This window comes from Nelumbo nucifera, chromosome 5 (genome assembly GCF_055504915.1).
Source record: "Nelumbo nucifera cultivar China Antique chromosome 5, China Antique-T2T, whole genome shotgun sequence".
Classification (NCBI taxonomy): domain Eukaryota; kingdom Viridiplantae; phylum Streptophyta; class Magnoliopsida; order Proteales; family Nelumbonaceae; genus Nelumbo; species Nelumbo nucifera.
The window spans coordinates 74,993,773-75,013,724 of record NC_142653.1 but is presented as its reverse complement, the minus strand read 5'-3'; the positions used below and the strand labels follow the sequence as shown (position 1 = coordinate 75,013,724).

General features: G+C 37.6%; 1 protein-coding gene across 6 annotated transcripts in view; it reads left to right on the top strand.

Moving 5' to 3' along the window:
• The first annotated feature begins 2,289 nt into the window (after positions 1-2,289).
• Positions 2,290-19,952, top strand: part of EMB2820 (Cytidine/deoxycytidylate deaminase family protein) — a 33,274-nt gene continuing 15,611 nt past the window's right edge. The window contains exons 1-6 of one of the 6 annotated variants that reach the window (XM_010254074.3): positions 2,290-2,579; positions 2,843-2,958; positions 3,116-3,167; positions 3,352-3,425; positions 4,424-4,545; positions 13,220-13,302. In XM_010254074.3, the coding sequence (XP_010252376.1) occupies positions 2,886-2,958; positions 3,116-3,167; positions 3,352-3,425; positions 4,424-4,545; positions 13,220-13,302 (404 nt within the window). In that variant the 5' untranslated portion in view covers positions 2,290-2,579; positions 2,843-2,885. Of the gene's footprint in view, positions 2,580-2,818; positions 2,959-3,115; positions 3,168-3,351; positions 3,426-4,423; positions 4,546-13,219; positions 13,303-19,952 lie in introns of all 6 variants that reach the window. The other 5 variants (XM_088889080.1, XM_088889079.1, XM_010254072.3 and 2 more) reach the window with 5 other exon arrangements.

Here is a 19,952-nt window from a genome sequence, read left to right as displayed (position 1 = left end):
TCCTCCTTTCTCAATCATGTTTTCAATGACCTCTTTCTTAGTTACAATCTCTTCACCTTCCTTCTCTTTTGTAATCTCTAGCCCAATTTTTTTTTTTTTTTTTATCTCTTTTCCTTTGAGGACTCCACATCTATTTGATTGGGAGGAATAGAATCTGAAATCAAGTTATCCGGATCTAAATTCAAAGTTGTTACCTTATTTCTGTCTTTTAGTGAGGTTTGCCCTTTAGCCTTGAATTTTGATCTTTTCCTTTTGTAAATTCTCTTGAATTTGTTGTTAGGACTATCCTTGACTAGCCCTTTTAAGCTTGTGAAAAACTTTAGTCACATGAGCCAACTGCTTGCTTCCTAACCCTTTGGGTTTTCTGAGATTCCTTGTTTTAAGTATGTCGTTAACAGGATTTTTTGAGACACTTTCAGCCCTTCTCCTTCCTAGATCCACTCCTAATTTCCCTACTAAAATGAATATTCGCAAAGCTTCCTCCTTGCATGCCTGAACCAAATCCACTTCCCTTGTTTCCCTTGGAAGCCAAAACCAACTCCCTATTATCAAGCTTTCTTGAACTTACCTCGCTCTTCGGCACACAACCTCACCCAGGTGCTTCATTTCCTTAGATCTCAATTGGATCCGTGGGGATATTTGTTGTTAATATAGTTGGCATTAGGCAACTAGGCGACGTGCGACTTTTAGAGGTCGCCTTGCCTAATGTCAATATGATTTTCAAATTACCATATCATTTTTTTGAATGCTCATATATATATATATCATTTTATTGGTGGGTTTTATTTTATTAACATACACCCTTTTGTATGTTACACTTTTTTTAGTTAAGATCTTATATATATATCTATATATATATTATATATATCATTTTATTGCCATTAGTTTCAAGTTGATTGTTCGACCAACCGGTTCGAATGAATGGTCTATTCTAACAACAAAAATTACAAACAAAAAATTATGGAACTGTTCTTGCCACTGGTTTTTGGGTTGACATTTCGATTGTCGAGTTCGACGAACGACCTGTTCTGACAACAAAAAATTGAGTGTGTGTGTTCCATTAAGTAGTATCATACGTGTTATGTCATTCGAGCGCATGACTCATACGACCCGAAAACAGAACCGTTCTAACCACCGGTTTTTGGGTTGACAGTTCGACTGTCTAATTTGAACGGACGACCCGTTCTAACAACCAAAATTAAAAAAAAACGGCCAAAAACCATTGAATGGGTCAACGGTTGATGGTTTGACTACTCGGGTCAATGGATCGTTGACCAATTCAATGGTTTTTTGGCCAGAGTTTGGGTTTGGGATAAAATGGAACTGGTTGCCTGGACGGTTCCCAATTAAAAAAAATACAAAAAAGGTCAAATACCATTGAACGGGTCAACAGGTCGACAGTTTGACCACTCGAGTCAATGGGTTATTGATTGATTCAACGGTTTTTGGCCAGGGACTGGGGTTGGGGTAAAACGAAACTGGTTGCTTGGATAGTTCTCGGGCCGAAATATCCATCCATCCAGGTCAACAGAAAACCATGGTTTTTTGTGCTTTTGGATTTTCACTATTCAAATGTTTCTTATACTGATGATTTTAAGATCCTCCAAAATGGTATAGGGTTTACCACCATTTTTATTTCTTCCATTTTGTTTTCCCTGTGTTTTCTTGTGCAATGTCTTTTTTTTTTTCTTACAAGACGATCTGCTTTGTCTTTTTCTTTGATTGCATGTATGTTAAGTTTTGTCTCACAGCGGAACTTGAACTCGATTTTCTGATTTTTTTTTTTGGGTTTTCTAGTTTGGTGGATTTATCGCAAATTTTTTCTATGTTTAAGGTCACTTTGGGTTTATCTTTCAAGGTTTTGGAATCCCTTGCAATGTCCACCATTCCTATGACTACAAAGTTAATTCGTCTAATTATTAACATCTAGAAAAAACGACCTAGGAACGGAACTGTTCTGGCCACCAGTTTCCAAGTCGACGGTTCGACCATCGAGTTCGAATGGATGGCTTGTTCTAACAACAAAAATAAAAAAATTAAAAATGGCCAAAAACCGTTGAACGAATCGACCTCTTGGATCAACGGGCCATTGACTGATTCAACGATTTTTTGCCAGGGACCGGGTTTGGGGTAAAATGGAATTGGGTCGACGGTTCGACCATGGATGACTACAAAGGACAACTGTAGAACTCAAAACTCACTGTATGATCATATTAATTCTTTGCTGAAACAATATTTAAAAAACGAGCACAGATCTCTTTTTAGTATTTATATGAATTTCTTGGATGCTTTATAATTAGACCAGTCCATTTTAGTATTTATATGAATTTCTTCTCGGCCCCTTCGGCGGCTAGTAGTTCCTTTATTAGCATTATGCGTTTGTTACATGTTTTTTTGGGTTCTAAATCGAGGCCGAGAAGAGAAGATAGAAAAGACTAAGAAGAGAGATCGACACTTAAAAAAGAGTTTCCATTGTTTCAACCGAGACTGAGAAGAGAAGACTGACGATTGAGAAGACAAGACAAGTAGAGAAACCAACGACTAAGAAGAGTTTTTCAGCCCAAGTCGTCGAAGACCTGGTAATTTCTTCTTCTTCTTCTTTTAAGTTGTCCTGTTCTCTTGTATTTTTTTCTTAAATTTTTATAAAAAATATTGTCGGAAACAAAACAAGGGCTTCGCTGACGCCCCCTCCTTCTTTGAATGGTCCTATCACTCTTATTTTCTTAGTTTTTTAAATACCTTTGGGAAAAAGACTGAGGCTCTTGTATTTTTTTTCCTTTTTTACTGCATTCAACCTTGTGACTTCTCTCATAAATAGAATGATTTGTTGCTCAAGAAGCAGAGTTACTGAGGGCTGGGAGGAAGCAAGGTGTGATATACGAAAAATGATGAATAACAAATGGGAAATTATTCACATTCCCGACAAACCACCAGTTCCACCAAATCAACAACCCACTGGTAAGTAACCTACTAATTGTTCCTCTTTCTAGCTGCATCTTTTTCCTATCTTTCTTTTGATAACGGTTGCAGCTGAAAGCTTACTCAGAGATTTCTACTATAAATGGTGATGGGTACTGTGAGATTTCTACTATTAATGATGGTGGGTACTGTGCAGCTGATGTTTTTGCTTCAGTGATAGAGCCAAAGCTTGCCAACACTATTGTAAGGTTATCCATCTGCAGCCAGCCACTAGTTAGCCCTTGTTTTACAATTTTTTTTTAGTATGCAGAAAAATATCAATTTTGTTGCTTTTTTATTCTTAAGTTTCTCTTGGCTTGGTTTTTGTCTGCTTTGATGGATGATGCTATCTAGTTCTAATGAATGTTTTTTTCCTTTCTTAATTTCGCTTAGACGATTAAATCAAATAGCACCATTGGAGAATCTCCGCCATGTGAAGCGGGTGCGGAAGAATTGCATAGATGGAGGTATGATTCATCTTTTGATACACTTTTGTTGTGTCATGTTTTCCATATATGATACTGGGTAACTTGTTGGAAAAAAAGCGGGTGCAGAAAAGCAGTCAGTCCCTGTCACTATTATTTGGTGTAAGAATGTTTCTACAAAAGTGGCATTTTTTGTGTGGAATGCATACTTAAAACAAAACACTTACTAGGGACAACCTTCGGAGAAGGGTCTGTTGCTGGACCAGTATTCAGAAGCTTGTGTATTGTGTGAAGGGCACTTTGAATCATTGAATCATCTATTGCTACATTATAGATTCTCCTATGAAATATGGTCTAAAATATGGAACTTGTTTGAGGTGAAGAGATGCTGCGCAGTCTTGGTGGTGGAGTTTTTAAAGGTATGGAGGGCTGAGCGCAAGGGGAAATCTAGCTTGGGATATAGTCCATGCTGTGGTATTTTTGGTTCTTATGGCAGGAAGGAAATGCAGGAATATTCAAGAATAAGAGCAGCTCTGTTAATGCTGTTTTTTAGGAGGTTTTGGTAAAGATGTTTTCTTGGCTAGCTGCACACATGTTGTTTAGAAGTAAAGATGTTTTTTTGTACATGAAAATCTTTTTGTAAAGCAGGGTTTGGAGGTATAGTGCTGCAGGGAGCTTTTGTATGGTCCTTGAGTACATTTTATTGTACATGGGCCTTTTGTTTTCTTTCTAATATAATACAACACTTTTTTCAAAGAAAAAATATTTGCATTTAATAAACAAATACTATAGACTGGTATGGAAAAATATTTATGTATTTACCATGGTCTGGAAATGTTCCACCTAACCTAACCTAACCTAAAGCTTTCATAAAGATAAAGAATCTCTACTGCCTTCTTTGTTGAAAAATTGCTATGATTCATGATGCTTTTCGTTGTTGGTCTTGCACTAAGCTGAAATTGGCCGTTTGTGAATCTGTTTTAATGCTTATTATCTTTGCAAAGGCCTATACATATGGATGACAATTTGATTTTTGACAGGCAAGAATCAAATATCCATCATCTTATGTGTTGCACTTAAAGGTGAGAATTGGTTAGAGGGCACACCAGATGGCATACTTGAGCTAATAAATGCCTACCAGTTGAGTCCCTTCATTGCAAAAGTGGGTCATCCTTTTCTTTATAATTATATTTCCTTTCCTTTTATGAATTTTATTTTACTATCAAAAACTCCATTTGCTTTTAATTTCCTTTTATGCATTTTAGTTTTTTATAAGGAATTACCGTTTTTAGCAAAATTGAAGAATAGGACTTTGTGACACATTGGTCATTGTCAAAACTTTTTCCAATCTATTAAAGCTTAAGCTTATCAGATTTTGGTTTTATTTTATAATTTTTTGGTTACCTCATTATTTTTTGATCAATGATTTTTGTGTATATATTTTATTACTATATAGCAAAAGGGTGCATTGCCTCAAGATACCAAAAAAAAGTTGGAATGATTATCTAAAAGTCACCATGACTTTTCAAAACCCCCAGAACCCCCTATCAATGAGTTCTATTGTCTAAATCTCACCTTCTATTAGATTTCTGTTAGATCATTGTTAGTGATTATTAACAGATTGTTGACATAAGCATTTAAGCATAGTTGTCAAGGCGATGCCTAGGCGACTAGGTGGTTTTACAATGTCGCCTCGCCCAAACGCCTATAGTTTTGTATACCAGGCGACCGCCCAAAGACTTAGGTGGGCGCCTAGGCAACTAGGCGGATGCCTAAATCCAGCTTCAGTGCTCTTTTTTTTTTTTTTCGAAAAAAACAGGGGCTTCTTCTCTCCCAGCCCAACTTCAGTTCTTTTTTTCTTCGAAAAAATAGGGGCTCCGCCCCTATCCTCCTCCTCCTCCTTCTTCCAGCCCAAATTCAATGCTTTTTTTTTTTTTGAAAAACAGGGGCTTCGCCTCTATTCTCCTCCCTCCTCCTCCCTTCCTAGTTCCTGGCTTCCTGTACTTATTATTTTTAACAACCAAACTTACTCCCTTCCTAGTTCCTAAATAAAATAGTTTAGGTCAGATTCCATCGCCTAGGCGCCTCGGCGCCCCATGGTTGCCTAGCCTCGCCTAGTTGCCTTGACAACTATGCATTTAAGTATTTTACATGACCAAACTACCCCTGAATGTTTTTTTTTGATCAGCAAAAAGATTTTATTAATAACAGAGAAATATTGAAATACAATAGTTATTAGGTTGCAGAAAGCATTAACCCAATCTGCAAACACTACAAAGCATTTACAGTTCTGCCTAGTACAAGGTAGATCTATTTGCCCCCTGTTTTTCTAGGGTGTCTACTAACCCATTTGCAGTCCTTTTGACCCAACCAAACTGAGTGTTGAACCTCCTTGCAACTATGTCAATTTCTCTGTATATAAATTTGAGCTTCCAAGGTGCAGATGTAATGTTTTGAGCTTCCAATGCTACATGAGGAACACCTACAGAAAGTTAGTGCTTACGATTAAGGCTTGAACTTCTGGTTTTAGAACAGAAGAGGAAATGGAGAAGTTTTTGCTATTGACAAAGTGGAGAAAGGTTCTGGTCGTGGAAAATAAAAGGTTCCTGCTGGAAGAAACTGGTGGAGGTTCAACAATCAAAATCAGAGAAGACAAAAGATCCTTGGTGGTTTTAAGCAGGGAGGTGTCAAGATGGTTGAAAGGCTTCATTGATGGTACAATATTTGCCATCATTGAGTCTGGTTGGAAAGAACTTGGCATTCAAAAGAAAAAAAATTGTGGAGAAGAAGATTAATAACAGAGGAGGCTATATTCAGCTGAGTGAGATATTTGAGATGGCAAAAAGCAGGTGGTGTGTATCCTAGAAGGAAAAGGAAAACAAGTTTGGATGAAGCTTGTGGAAGCCTTGGATGATTTTGAATGGAGAAGGTGGCTTTTGGAATGGATGGCAAAACTCCCCACCTTTGGAAGAGGTTAGGTTGAACCCCTAATCCAATCAACTTGGGCTCAACTGGGCCCAACATTTATATATAAATGATCATTGGATTCAGCCACCCTATGAAGATCCAAGGATAGTGGACTTATGTAAGATGAAGCCCATTGGGTAGTCAACCCTGTAATAGTCTCTGACACCTAACCTCTTGGCCCATAATCATCAAAACACTACTCACAAGTAAGGACCTCTTCCCTGACTACAAAATGCAGTGTCACTCTCTTTGCTCGTATGGATCCTGGGATTAAAACCTTTTACCAACCTTTTTTATAAAAATAGTAATATAACATTTCCATCAGAGAGAGTATAAACCCTGATATTCACTTTGTTTGGCAAAGGGGCCAATTCTGTCACTATGATCACCCACTCAAGTAATTTCCTTAATTGCCCCAACATGCCTAGATATTTGACCCTTAATGGATCTCATTAGTTGGCACATCAAAGACAGTTCAGTCCAAAATCTAGTATAGTATCATAATCAAGTCTAGGGGTTAAGTGCAAGTTTTCAGTTTTGCCTATCTATCTCCAAGGTATAGGGCATAACTGGAAATTGGTCCGGGTTTGGTGCATCTTCCCACCACCCACTATCTACGCTTGGGGCCTAACCCTAACAACTGAGACAAGCTGCTCCACCAATTCGACAATACAATAGTGTCAGCCTTGTTAGGATAAACTTCCAAAGTCTATCCAATGGTTGAGAAGATTCTAAACTAATACGAGTCTCATGAGTGTCCAATTTAAGGAGTAATTCATAGAAATATACCAAATGTGATCATGAAACAATAATGTACTTATATTATTTATAAATGTTTGTGTACATCAATCTGATTGGAGCTAAGGGCATACACTATCTAGCACAAGGTATTTAGACATCGAATTTGCAAGGGAGCTAGGAAACTTCATTGGAAAATCTGATTGGGGGAACAAAATTAGAGTCGACAAAGCAAAATACAAGCTTGAAACCTTCCTAACTTGACAAATTTGGTTCTACTGGTTTGGGGAACCACCATATGGAACAAATTATCGAAGGAGTTGCTACTTCAACCCCTACTATGTCTACCTCTCTGCTATATTTTGGTAACCTCTGTAATTTTGATGTTTTGTTTTTGGTACTAACCCTTACCATGTTGGTTCTACAGATCTTTTAACTCCCATCCATGGCTCTGAAGTTCCCTTGGTGGTGCCTGAAGGCGGAACGACTATGATAGGTTTAGAAGGAGGGGGTGGTGAAGGAGCAATTAGAAGCAGGGAAGGAGGGATTGTTGACACTGAGTTTAGGAGGGTGAGGTCAAGGAAAATGGGGGAAGATATAGTACATAGTGAAGGTTTAGGTAAGAGTAGGGAAAAAGGGAGTCCAAAGGAAAATTTGACTCAAAAGAATTCTAAGGTTGAGGAGAACTTGATGGAATGGAATAAGGGGAAGGAAGAAGAAGTCATGTTTGGAAAGAACAAAACAAGTGGAGGCTTATAAAACAAGTGGGGGCTTATAGTGTAGAGGACCTGGTGATGAACTTGGTTGATAAAATGAGATTGAAGATAGAAAGATCTAAGGAAGTGAAGTCTCAGACTAGGAAAGAAAAAGAGAGGGGAGGTAAGAGGAGATGAAAATTGAATGAAGTTATGAAACTTATCAATGATAGGGAAGTGGACAAGGAGTTTAGAACTAGAGGGGGAAGAAGAAATGGGGGCTATAGGAAAAGTAAGGGTTGGGTTAAGTTTTTCTATGACAATGAAGATTATCAGTTGGAATGTGAGAGGGCTAGGGAGTGCTACAAAAAGAAGAGCAATCGAGGAAATATTGAGGAAGGAGAAACCGGATATTGTGTTAATCTAGGAATTGAAAATTCATGAAGTAGATAGAAAATGGGTAAGGAATTTTTGGGTAGAGAGAAATATTAATTGGAGTTTTGTTCCATCATGGGGTGCCTCAGGGGCATAATAATAATATGGAAAGAGGAGGTGGTATAGTGCATGGAAGAGTTGGTGGGGAAATTTTCAATTTCTACTAAATTGATGAGTGTACAGGATGAGTTTGAATGAGTTCTCAGGATTGTTTATGGGCCAAACTCTCATAGAGAGAGAGGAACTTGATGTGGGAGGAGTTATTAGACATTAAGGGACTTTGGGAAGGGCGTGGTGCATAGGGGGAGACTTCAATGTTATTGGATTTGTGGGTGAGCCAAATAGAGGTAGGCAAAGGATTACTTCGAGAATGAGGAAATATAATGATTTTGTTGAGGCCTTTGAATTGAGAGATATTCCATTGGGTTAGTCTTGCTATACTTGGTTGAATCTTCAAGCTAATCCCATCTGTTCTAAACTTGGTAGATTTCTAGGTATCTCTAGGCTGGGAAGAGCATTGGACAAGCCTATTGGGAAGAGCTTTTCCTAGAATTACCTTAGACCATTGGCCAATTTGTTTGTTTCAGAGGATTATTGATGGAGGCCCAACCCCCTTTAGATTTGAAAACATGTGGGATGTGGCTCATTCACTCGGAATTCAAAGAGAGAGTCAACATTTGGAGGGATACCAAGTTCAACTACCAAACTAAGAAGGCCAAAGGTTTCTAAAGAAATTGCCATTGTTGAAAAAGGAAATTAGAGATTAGAATAGAGAGAAGTTTGGAAGAGAAGAAGAGGAAAAAACTAATTTGATCTCACAAATTGAGGAAATTGATAAAAAAGAACTGGATGGTTCCTTAGCAGTTGGTGACAAGGAGTTGAGATGGTCCTTGAAGAAGTTAGAGGAGACATTATTAAGAGAGGAAATTAGTTGGAAGTAGAAATTTAGAGAGAGGTGGATCAAGGAAGGTGATGGTAATACAAGATTCTTCTATGCCATTGCAAATGGTAGGAGGAAGGGTTTGATTGCCTCCTTAATGGTGGGGGAGTCAGAGATTATAGATCAAAGTGAAATTGCTATGACCTTTGTGGATCATTTCATTTCAATTTATAGAAGACCTGCCATTGAAAGGTGGACGGTTAAAGGTATTGATAGGAAGGTCTTGGGAGATAATAAAGTGGAGTTTCTGAAAAGAAGGTTTGAGTAGGATGAAATCAAGGAAGCAATTTCTCAATAGATAGATCAAAAGCTTCGAGGCCCAATGGATTTACAATGGCCTTTTATCAAGATTGCTGGGACATAATTAACGCCGTCGCCGATTTGATTAGAGTTTTTAGAGAGTTTCATAGAAGAGAAGTTATTAGCCTGGGTATGAATTCTACTTTTATAGCTTTGGTCCCAAAGAAGAGTGATGTCAACCTTTTAGGGGATGTTAGACCTATGAACCTAGTCACTAGTATCTACAAAGTAATTGCAAAGGTGTTGTTTTTGAGGATCAAGATGGTGATTCCCTCACTTATTTCACAATTTCAAGGGGCCTTTATTCATGATAGGCAAACAGGCGATCAAATTCTAATTGCTAATGAGTGTGTGGAGGCTCAAAATAGATTAAGGAAGAAGGGGGTTGCAATCAAGTTGGATTTGGAGAAAGCCTATGATTTGGTGGACTAGGAGTTTTAATTGATAACATGAGGTGTGACTTTGGGGATTTGTGGTGTAAATTGATAAGAGGTTACTTACAAACAAGTAATTACTTAGTTATTCTCAATGGTTCGGTGTTTGATTTCTTTGAAGGGTTTTGTGGCCCACTCTCTCCCATTCTCTTTACTTTGGTAGCTGAAGTACTAAGTAAGTTGATTTCAAGAGTGAACTGTATGCAGTTGTTCAGAGGTTGGTCAGTAGGGAGAGACAACATCTTGATTACTCATTTGTAGTTTGCAGATGATATCTTGGTATTTTGTGATGAGGATTGTAGAGATGGGGTGGAAAACTTGAAGTTGGTAGTGAAGCTTTTTAGAGATTGTCCAATTTAAGGATTAATTGGTCTAAAAGTTTAATAATTGGCATCAATGTAGAAGGAGATGAATTGAGGTCTATGGTAGAATCTTTAGGTTGTGAGAGGGGAGAGTGGTCCTTGAGATATTTAGGGTCACCCCTAGGTGACAACCCTAGATCAACTAGTTTTTGGACCTTGGTGGTGGAAAGGTTTGAGAAGAGATTAGCGGGGTGGAAAAGGAAAGGAACTATATTTCATTGGGTAGGAGATTAATTCTAATCAAGTCCACCCTTGCCAACCTTCCAGTGTACTACATGTCAGTTTTTAGGATAGCCCAAGCTGTGGTGAGGAAAATTGAAAAAAATCATGAGATTTTCTATGGGAAATAAGGGGAAGGGAAAAAAAAGATCATTTGGTAACATGGAAGAAGGTGGTGAAATTGAAGTCAGAAGGGGGTTTGTGGATTGGTAATGCCAATGAAAAATTTGGCTTTATTGAGCAAATGGCTTTGGAGGTTTCCCAAAGAAAATGAGGGATTATGGCACAAAGTTGTTCCAAGCATTCATGGGATATCAAGCAATGGATGGGATGCTGGTTGTCTATGTAGAGCTACTTTGGCTGCTCCTTGGAAGGCTATTCATGAGATCCTTCCTGCCTTCCTCAACCATGTCAGGTATAAGTTGGCTTCAGGTCAAAATTTAGGTTTTGGGAAGATGTGTGGGTTGGGGATATTCTTTTGATTGAGAGCTTTCCCTCATTTTTTTCTCTTTCCAGTTTTAAGGATAGACCTGTGTCTGATTTTATTTGCCTGCACTCTCATCCTTCAAGGCTGAAATGAAATTAGGTTTTAACAGGAAACTTAGAGAGTCTGAAATTCCTAGTGTGTGATTTGCTAAGCTTGCTGAATTCAATAGTTTTGGGAGAAGGTGTTTTGGACAATAGGGTTTGGGGCCTTAATCCTATATGTTTGTTCTCTTGTAAGTCTTTCTTTAACTCCATTGTAGTCAGCTCTTCTTCTTTCCCTGTTACGGAAATTTGGTGTTTTCCATTCCCCCAAAAATCAATGCTTTTTGTTGAGAAGTGTTTCATGGTAGTATTAATACTTGTAACTTGCTTCAAAGAAAAAGACCAAATTGGTGTTTGTCCCCTAGCTGGTGCTTCTTATGTAAGTTGAATGGTGAGACTGTTTTTTATCTCTTAATCTCTTGTTCCTTTGTTAGATTTATTTGTTCAAAGAAAAAGACCAAATTGCTTCAAAGAAGAATGATTTCAGAAGATTTAAATGGATATCAAGGAACATGCCAATTCAAGTGGGATGGGTAAGGAGATCTGCCAACAGTTTGACAGATAGCTTAGCAAAGCAAGGGGTTCAAAGAACATATATGTTTTGGGCACATTTGTAATTCTGTACTGGGTCAACTTACTATGCTGATTTCTTTTGTAACTTATTGTCGTAACCTAAAGTATTTTAATGAATAAAAGTTTCAACGTTATTGATAAAAAAAAGTTTTATTTGGGATTGGTTTTCTTCTTTCTTTGGTTGCATATGGTTCTCTCTTGACAACTTGGAAGTTGGAAGGATTATTTAGCGCTTCAGTTTTTAATTGCACTAAAAGGAGGGTCAGGATATTGTGGAGATGTACTAGAGCAGCGGTGATCTGGCCAGTTTGGGGGAAAGGAACTCAGTAATTTTTGAAGATAAAGAAATAATTAAGGAATCTCTAGTAGAGGTCATAACATTAAGAGTGGCACAATGGGCTAAAACTCTGAAACTCTTTTCAGATTTTAAGGTTGATGATTTTTTCAGATCTTGGGGTGTAATGTAATAGCTGTTTCATCATCCAGGAGACAAAAAATATTTGTGGAGTTGTCACCTCCAAACTGTGGTTGGAAGAAACTGAACCTTGATGGGAGTTGTGTGAGCAATCTGGGTCACTCAGGTATTGGAAGGGTCATTTGGGATGAGGAAGGTAACATAATAGCCTTATATTCAGGCCCAACTGAGCAAGGTGATGTAGTTAGATCAGAATTATTGGCTGCAGTTTATGGGGTTGAGAAGGCCAAAGAATTGGGTATTGAAAGATTGATTATTGAGGGTTATTTGAGAATAGTTGTGGAATGGCTGAAAAAGGAGGGGGTGACATGGCACTTAAGGAATGACTTCAGTGCTTCAAATGGCTGTCAAAAGGCATGATGGTCCAAGTTAAATGGCTTAGGAGAATTGCAAATAGTCTGGCAGATGGTTTAACTAAGAAAAGGGTACAAAGGTAATCCTTGTATTGGGCTCAATTCTAATACTTGGGATGAGTCAGCTCTACTGGAGCTGCTGTTTCTTCTTTCACAACCTCTTGTTGTAATTCTTTTTTCTAATCTTAATGGAATTAGTTCTGTGTTTCTGATAAAAAAAAAACAAAAAGATAACATCATTAGACGATGACAATGGTTTCTCTTCTTCCACAAGAATCACTGTTTCTTCACAAATCACAACGGGGTCTTTGCTCTGGTCAGAAGTTATAGTGTTAATAACATAATCCTTATTAATCAAAGAGAATAGAAGAGAATGAAGATGAAAACTAAGATTGAAGAGAGGAAAAGAAAATTAGATTAGGTAAATGGTTTAGTGAATCTGTTGAGTATCATACACCTAACTATTGACTTATATATAAGGAATAACGATTACAAGAAATCTCCTATCTCTCCTATGTAATTAAATAATTTCAACTAAAGCTCAAAAGACCAAAAAAATCGTCTCCTCAACTGTTAATCATGTTCATTGCTGAAATTTTGGTTTTGCCCATCTAATTTTGTTGAAATATATTGTCTACAGTTCTCTTATGTAGATTGGTTCATACTTCATGTTTGTGCTAATCGTACGTTTTTAGGAGGTTAAAATTGTTCTTTGATAGCTTGGTGTCTTATTTGCATTTTCTTTTACTGCATAAATGGTTCTTTTGGTTTATGATATGGATGCTCGTGTATAAATAAATATTGAAATTGCTCTCAGGTAGCTAAGTATGCTGCTTTGTCAAAGGAAGAGTGGGAGGAACAATGCAAGCTTTGGCCAACGTCGTATCATCCACCAACCTAGTAAGCTTAAGCATCTTTAATTGTTTGTTCATTTGTTTTCTGATAATTGCTTTTATCCATTTTCTGATATGGACATTTAATGCATGGAACTGGTTTTCATGGTTGAGCTTGGGTTGTGAAATGCAAGCAAGTGCAACAATGGTTCAGAGAATTTATTTCTTTGTTGTATTTTTTTATCAATAATTGTGAAAATTTTAGTTGTAAATAAAAAGAATGATATGTGCAACTGTTTGTGTGTGGTACGGGTACCCCAAAAGAAGTCCTAGCCCTTTGTACCCTTAACATGATACAAATACCTATTTGATACTTTCCACTAGTCCCCAACTTGGTGGATCCTTTCCTAATACAGCTGAGTTTTATTTGTACCTTGCCATGCTAATACATCAGCCACGGGTGTTGTCTTGAAAAGTTCATCAAGCTTATTAGTCTGTTCTATTTTGTAGTTGGTCCAGTACTAATGTCTTTATTTTTATCCATGATTTTAATGAATAAATAATGTTTTTTTTTTGAAAATTTCTGCTTCAAACCTTTAGGGTATGTTTTATGCTAACATGGGGGTTGTTTAGGGCATGATATGACATGGAGTCAACATGGGCACAGTTTATTCAAATATCTTCATTCCTTCATTATTAGTGAGAATCATGCTACTGAATCAGGCACATCACAATGGGGGAAGGTAGAGAGATACCTATTGGAAATAAGTTAAAAGTTGAATTCGACCCTGGCCTTGAAGATGCAGTGGTCCCAATTCAAAACAAGATTAGGTTGTACCCCCACCCCCAAACTTGTTTATTGCATTCATGTCACCAATCCACCTAAGCATGGAAGCTATAATTAAACTTTGATGGATGTAGTTCAGGAACTGGGGGCTTGGTACAAAGTGGCTTGTAGAACTAGAGTAATGTGATTAGGAAGGAAATTAAGAGATTGAAGTTTTGTGTGCTTTCAATTTTTTCTTCTTTGATCATTAAAGGAGAGTTTTATTTGAAATTAAAGTTAAAAAGTTTTACAACTTTGTGTATGGGACTAGAAGTCCCACACTATTACATATTTCTGTCCCTTTTTACATTGCAGCCCAAAACAATTGTTGACTCAAAGCCCCTTGTTTAGCAAGATAATCAGCTATCCCATTTGCACTCCTTCTAACCCATTTGAATTCTGCCTCTACCTCCCTTGCAACATTTTCCACTTCCCTTATCACTTGTTGAAAGTCCACGGAGTAGTTCTATTGTTTTTAGCCCAAGAGATGATCACCTTGGAATCCCCTTCAACCTCAATATGCCTCATTCCTAGTTGCTTGGCTATCTTCAATCCTTGTAGCAATGCCATTACCTCAGCTTTTAGAGAGTTGCCCATGCCGATAGGTCCAAAGAATAATGCTAATATTCTCCTTTCAGAATTTCTGGTTACGCCCCCGATACCTGACAATCCCGGATTTCCAAATGAGCTTCCATCAAAATTCAGTTTAATTCTGTTACCATATGGAGATTTCCATTCCATCCTTACTCTCTCTTTCACTCATGAAGATTGTGCTACTTCTGTCCAAGATCTTATAATTTTTGTGACTGAGAAATCTTGGAAAATATGCAAAGATCTTACCCAATGAGCTACTTTAACTTTGATTGTGTCAATTACCTCCTCCTTTATTCTATTCTTATCCAAGAATATTCTGTTATTCCTTTCTTCCCATATCACCCAAAAATAGCTGCCTTTGTAGCTTTCCACATGACCTTCCCTCTTTTCTTTGATTGCCTAAAAAAGTCTTTGGTTGAAAAGTCCTGCAACCAAAGAGAAGACAAAAAGATTCCCAAATATGATGCACAAAGGAACAAGATAACAATAGATGTGTCAAGGTCTCACCACTTTCCTTACAAAGGGAGCACATGTGAGGAGAAAGGCAAGCAAAAGGCCTTCTTTTCTGTAGCATATCACACGTGTTAACCTTGCCAATGAAAATTTCCCAACAGAAGGCTTGAATTTTTGGAGGGATAGGCTTACTCCAAATTTCTTTTACAGGGAATTCCCCAACCGGGTTGCTAGGTGTGGCAAGAACATTAAAGAAAGAGGAACAAGAGAAGAGGCCATCTGAGGAACTTTTCCAAATTCTAGAATCTTCCAAGGATGGGCCCAGATGAACTTGTCCTATTAGATCCAACAATTGAATTAAAGAGGCACATTCATTTTCCCTAAGGCCCCTCTTGAAACCCAGATTTCAATTGACCCCACTTGCGCCAGGATTACCCAAAATGCTTACTGTTTCCCCTTTGAAGTTTGACAAAGTGTATAGGTCAAGGAAGAGGTCTTTGAGTGGACTATCTCCCACCCAAAGGTCTTTGAGTGCTTGACTATGTTGTGTTCAAGTTTATTTTTACATTTTTACTTTGAATAAGTTTTATATGTTATATTTATGTGTTTTGTTATTCTCATTCTCTAAGCAATGTGAGACTTAGGGAAAACACTCAATGGTTGCACCAACTATTTAGTGTTGTCCCAAGTCCAACATTGCTCAAGAATAGGAGTGAAGGCCTTGCTTTCATCTATAAAAGGATAGGTAACCCAAACCAAATTAAGCCTAACAATTAAATGAGGCCCATTTCTTATTTTTTGTGCCATAGGGCTAAAGCCTAGCTAAGTCCAATTTAACTTTAGCTTGTGAAAATTTTTTATGCATACTATACTTAAGTTTTTATTATTTGATGCCATGAGCCCAAAGTCATTACTCATTAGGCTTGGAAAGCTCGTAAACCCAGCCCAGGCCTATGTAGGGCCAGGCTTAGGCTTGCAATCTAGAACTAGGGTGCGGGCCGGGTTGGGCCAAGGCCTAGCTTAAAGCCCATATAATTGGTGCTAAGCTAAGCCCTCCAGGCCTAGCATATGATCACCCCCATGGTTTAAAATGTCCCTAATTTCCCTAATATTTCCACGACATATTTCCATTTTCTTGGGTAGGACACGAAATTTTACCGGAATCGACATTTCCCCAATGAACACTACCAACACTGTGGAGTATAAGAGATAGCTTCCATGACATATTTTCATTTCCACTTCCATGGGTGGCAACATGAAATTTTACTAGAATTGACATATTCCCCAATGAACACTACAAATACCATGTGGAATGCAAGAGATGGTATTATAACATAAGTTGGTGACAATATTGTAGGTATGTTTAGTAACAAGTTATTGTCCACCTAACTTATGTGGTTACCACTTTGATCTAACTCAATATTCATTATTTCATTTCAAATATGAAGTTAAATATTAGTTTTTATTTGTGTAATAGATTATTTGGTTGATCTATTACAACTATTTACATTTTCTATGAGTTTAAATTTTGCTTTAACTCATTTTATCATGAAGCTCTGAATCTTAAGGTTTACGGGGCAACTTTGAAACATACTCTTTTGTCTATGACCTTAGTTTCTTAGCTTTGTTTAATGATTTGGAATAAGATAATAACTTAAAAAGGTGTGCCTATGCTTCTTTTATCGTTTCATAAAATACCATTCTATATTTTGCATATTTTACAATGTTTCCACCATATCTATAATTTTTACAACATTTCCGACATTTCTGACATGTTTCTTATATTTGGATGACCGACATCGACATTTCAAACCTTGATCACCCTTACTCAGGACAAAAAAGGCCCTTGCACTTTTTCATGCACCTTGGGCTATTAAAACACTGAGTGGGGCATTGTAATTCGCTCAAGACAGAAATCCTAACCCTCTTACAAGGCCAAAAATTAGTGCCATTGCAAGATGGACAGACCTAATTATTGACGGGGACTGTAAGATTATTTTGAATTGGATAAGGAAAGTTGACAACTTCCTATCAAAAAAAGGTTGATAACTTCCCTTGGAGGTTGCGAACAGACTTAATATGTTCTTAATTAATGACAAAGATAAGAAAAAACAGGTCTGAAAATAGAGAGAATAGAGAAGAAGAGAGGAGAGAGTAGAGAGTAGAGAAGAAAAACTAGGGATGTGAATAACGGAAGAGATCGTACAAGTGATCTCAATTGCCGCTCTATTTTATTAATCCGATAATAATGAGCAAGATTGCATAAATACCCTATTAAATATTAATAGAACAAATAAAACAATAGGAATTCATTCATAAAAAAAAAACAAATAAAAGAATAGGGTCCCCAACTGTTGACTCTAAAGTAATAACAGAAATATAAGCTAACTTCTAACAGTCCCCCTCAAGTTGGAGCATATATGTCGTAAAGCTCCAACTTGTTACATATTTGTTTCATTTGAGCCCAATTTAAACCTTTCATGAACAAGTCAACAAGTTGATTTTCCAACTTAACAAAGGTGTAATTTGATATGAATGGGAATCTTCACACCAATTTCATGTAGTAGCTGCTTCAATTAAATCAACTCACAAGTCATGTGTGCCATGGCTCTATATTCTACTTCATGACTGCTTCTAGCCACCACCCTCTACTTTTTGGTTTTCCAAGTGACCAAATTTCCAGCTATAAAAAGGTGCAATAACTAGTTGTGGGTTTTCTATTAGTAACTGAGCCTGCCCAGTCTGCATCTATATATCCTTCTAGAGACAGTTCTTTCCCCTTATTTACAACCCTTGACCTAGAACACCCTTCAAATAGTAGAGAACCATAATAAGACCTTCCGAATGACTTGTCCTTGGATTTTGCTTTTCCAAGTGACCAAATTTCCAGCTATAAAAAGGTGCAATAACTAGTTGTAAGTTTTCTATGAGTAACTGAGCCTGCCAAGTTTGCATCTATATATCTTTCTAGAGACAGTTCTCCCCCTTCTTTATATAACAACCCTTGACCTAGAACACCCTTGAAATGGTAGAGAACCCCAATAAGATCTTCCCAGTGACTTGTCCTTGGGTTTTGCGTGAAGCCATGAACTGACTCCACTCCTACATTGAAAGAGTTATCTGGCTTTGAAATGGTAAGATAAGCTTTCCCACTAACCTCCTATACTTGCTAGGGTCATCTAGGAACTCCCCTTCAATATCAGATATCTTAACATTTGAATCAATAGGAGTATCCATTAGCTTTGCTCCTAGTAATTCTATTTCTTCCAGTAAGCCACACATATTTCCTTTGTGAAAGGGTGATTCCAAACATCGACCCTGTTACTTCAATACCCAGAAAATACTTCAGGTGTCTTGTCTCCGAAGTCTTTGGTTTGAAATTGTTGCTGCTTGAATTGTTTTAAATCCTTGATTCCCTGTGTGTCACACCCTTTAGTGATGATATCATCAACATACATGGCTATTATAATCTTTCCAGATGAAATATATTTGTAGATGAAATATCTTTGCTGAAGATAGAATGATCCACACTACACTGTCGTAATCTAAACTGCTGTACTACACTGCTGAATCAACTAAACTAGGCTCGTGGTAATTGTTTTAGCCCATAAATTGCCTTCCTCATTTTCATACTTTTCCTACCTCCCCTTAAGCAACATACCTAGGAGGTTGCTTCATATAAACTTCTTCCTGAAGATCACCATAAAGGAAGGCATTCTTCACATCTAACTGAAACAACCAATCAAAATGTGCAGCTAGAGAGATGATGACACTGAAAAGATCCCATTTGGGTAACTAGGGAGAAGGTATTAGTGTACTCAATACCCAAAGTTTGTGTATATCCCCTTGCCACCAACCTCACCTTATGCCTCAACACACTTCCATTAGATCAATGCTTAAATACATAAACCCATTGACATCCAATTGCCTTCTTACTAGGAGGTAGAGCCATAGAGGATTGAGATTCCAAGTATGATTAGACTGAAGAGCATGAGATTCCTCATCCATCACCTCTTCCTATTAAGGAGAAACAAGAGCTTCCTGTAGAGACTTGGGAAGAGACAGAGAAGAAAGGAGAGGCACAAAATGTTATGTGAAGGAGACAAATGAGCAAAAGACATAACGAGAGAGGGGATGTTTTGTACAACTATGATTACTTTTCCAAAGAGCAATAGCAAGTGTAACTTAGATGGATCTGTTGACAGTGAAGGCATTGATGGCTCAGGAGAAGCCGGAGCTGGTGTAAAAATTCTCTGGTGGTTGTGTAGGTGCCAGCATAGTAGAAGTCAATAAAGAGACCTTTGTAGTAGGAACAGGACGAGGAATGGGTGGAGGCGAAGAAGACTCAACTGTAGTGAAGAAGGGAACGTTTTCAAAGGACACATCTAGAAGAACAAAGGACTGACAAAGAGTGGGACTATCACATTTGTGTCCTTTCTAGGTATGAAAATACCCCACAAATAGGGGCGAACACATGAGTAGGTTCTTCCCAAAATCGAATGGGACAAGACCTTGAATCAGCCTCAAACCCACCCTACCCAATATGTTACCAAGTAGGGTCTGGTTCCAAATTCTTGGAACCAACCCCCACCTAGTCCATTTTCCGGGTCCAGGGTTTTACCCTACCTGAACCAACTTGCAGAACCAGCCTTGGTCTGAACTTGCCTGAAAATAAATCCCAAATTATTTTGAAGATGTGAAAATTTGAACTCAAGTACTCATGGTTACAAAGACCATGGTCTCACTTGATCATTGGGCCACTTAAGTGAATTGATAACTTTTCTTCATTAATAACTAATGTGTATAATAAGTAATGTAAAAGGTAATATTTACAAAATTAAGTC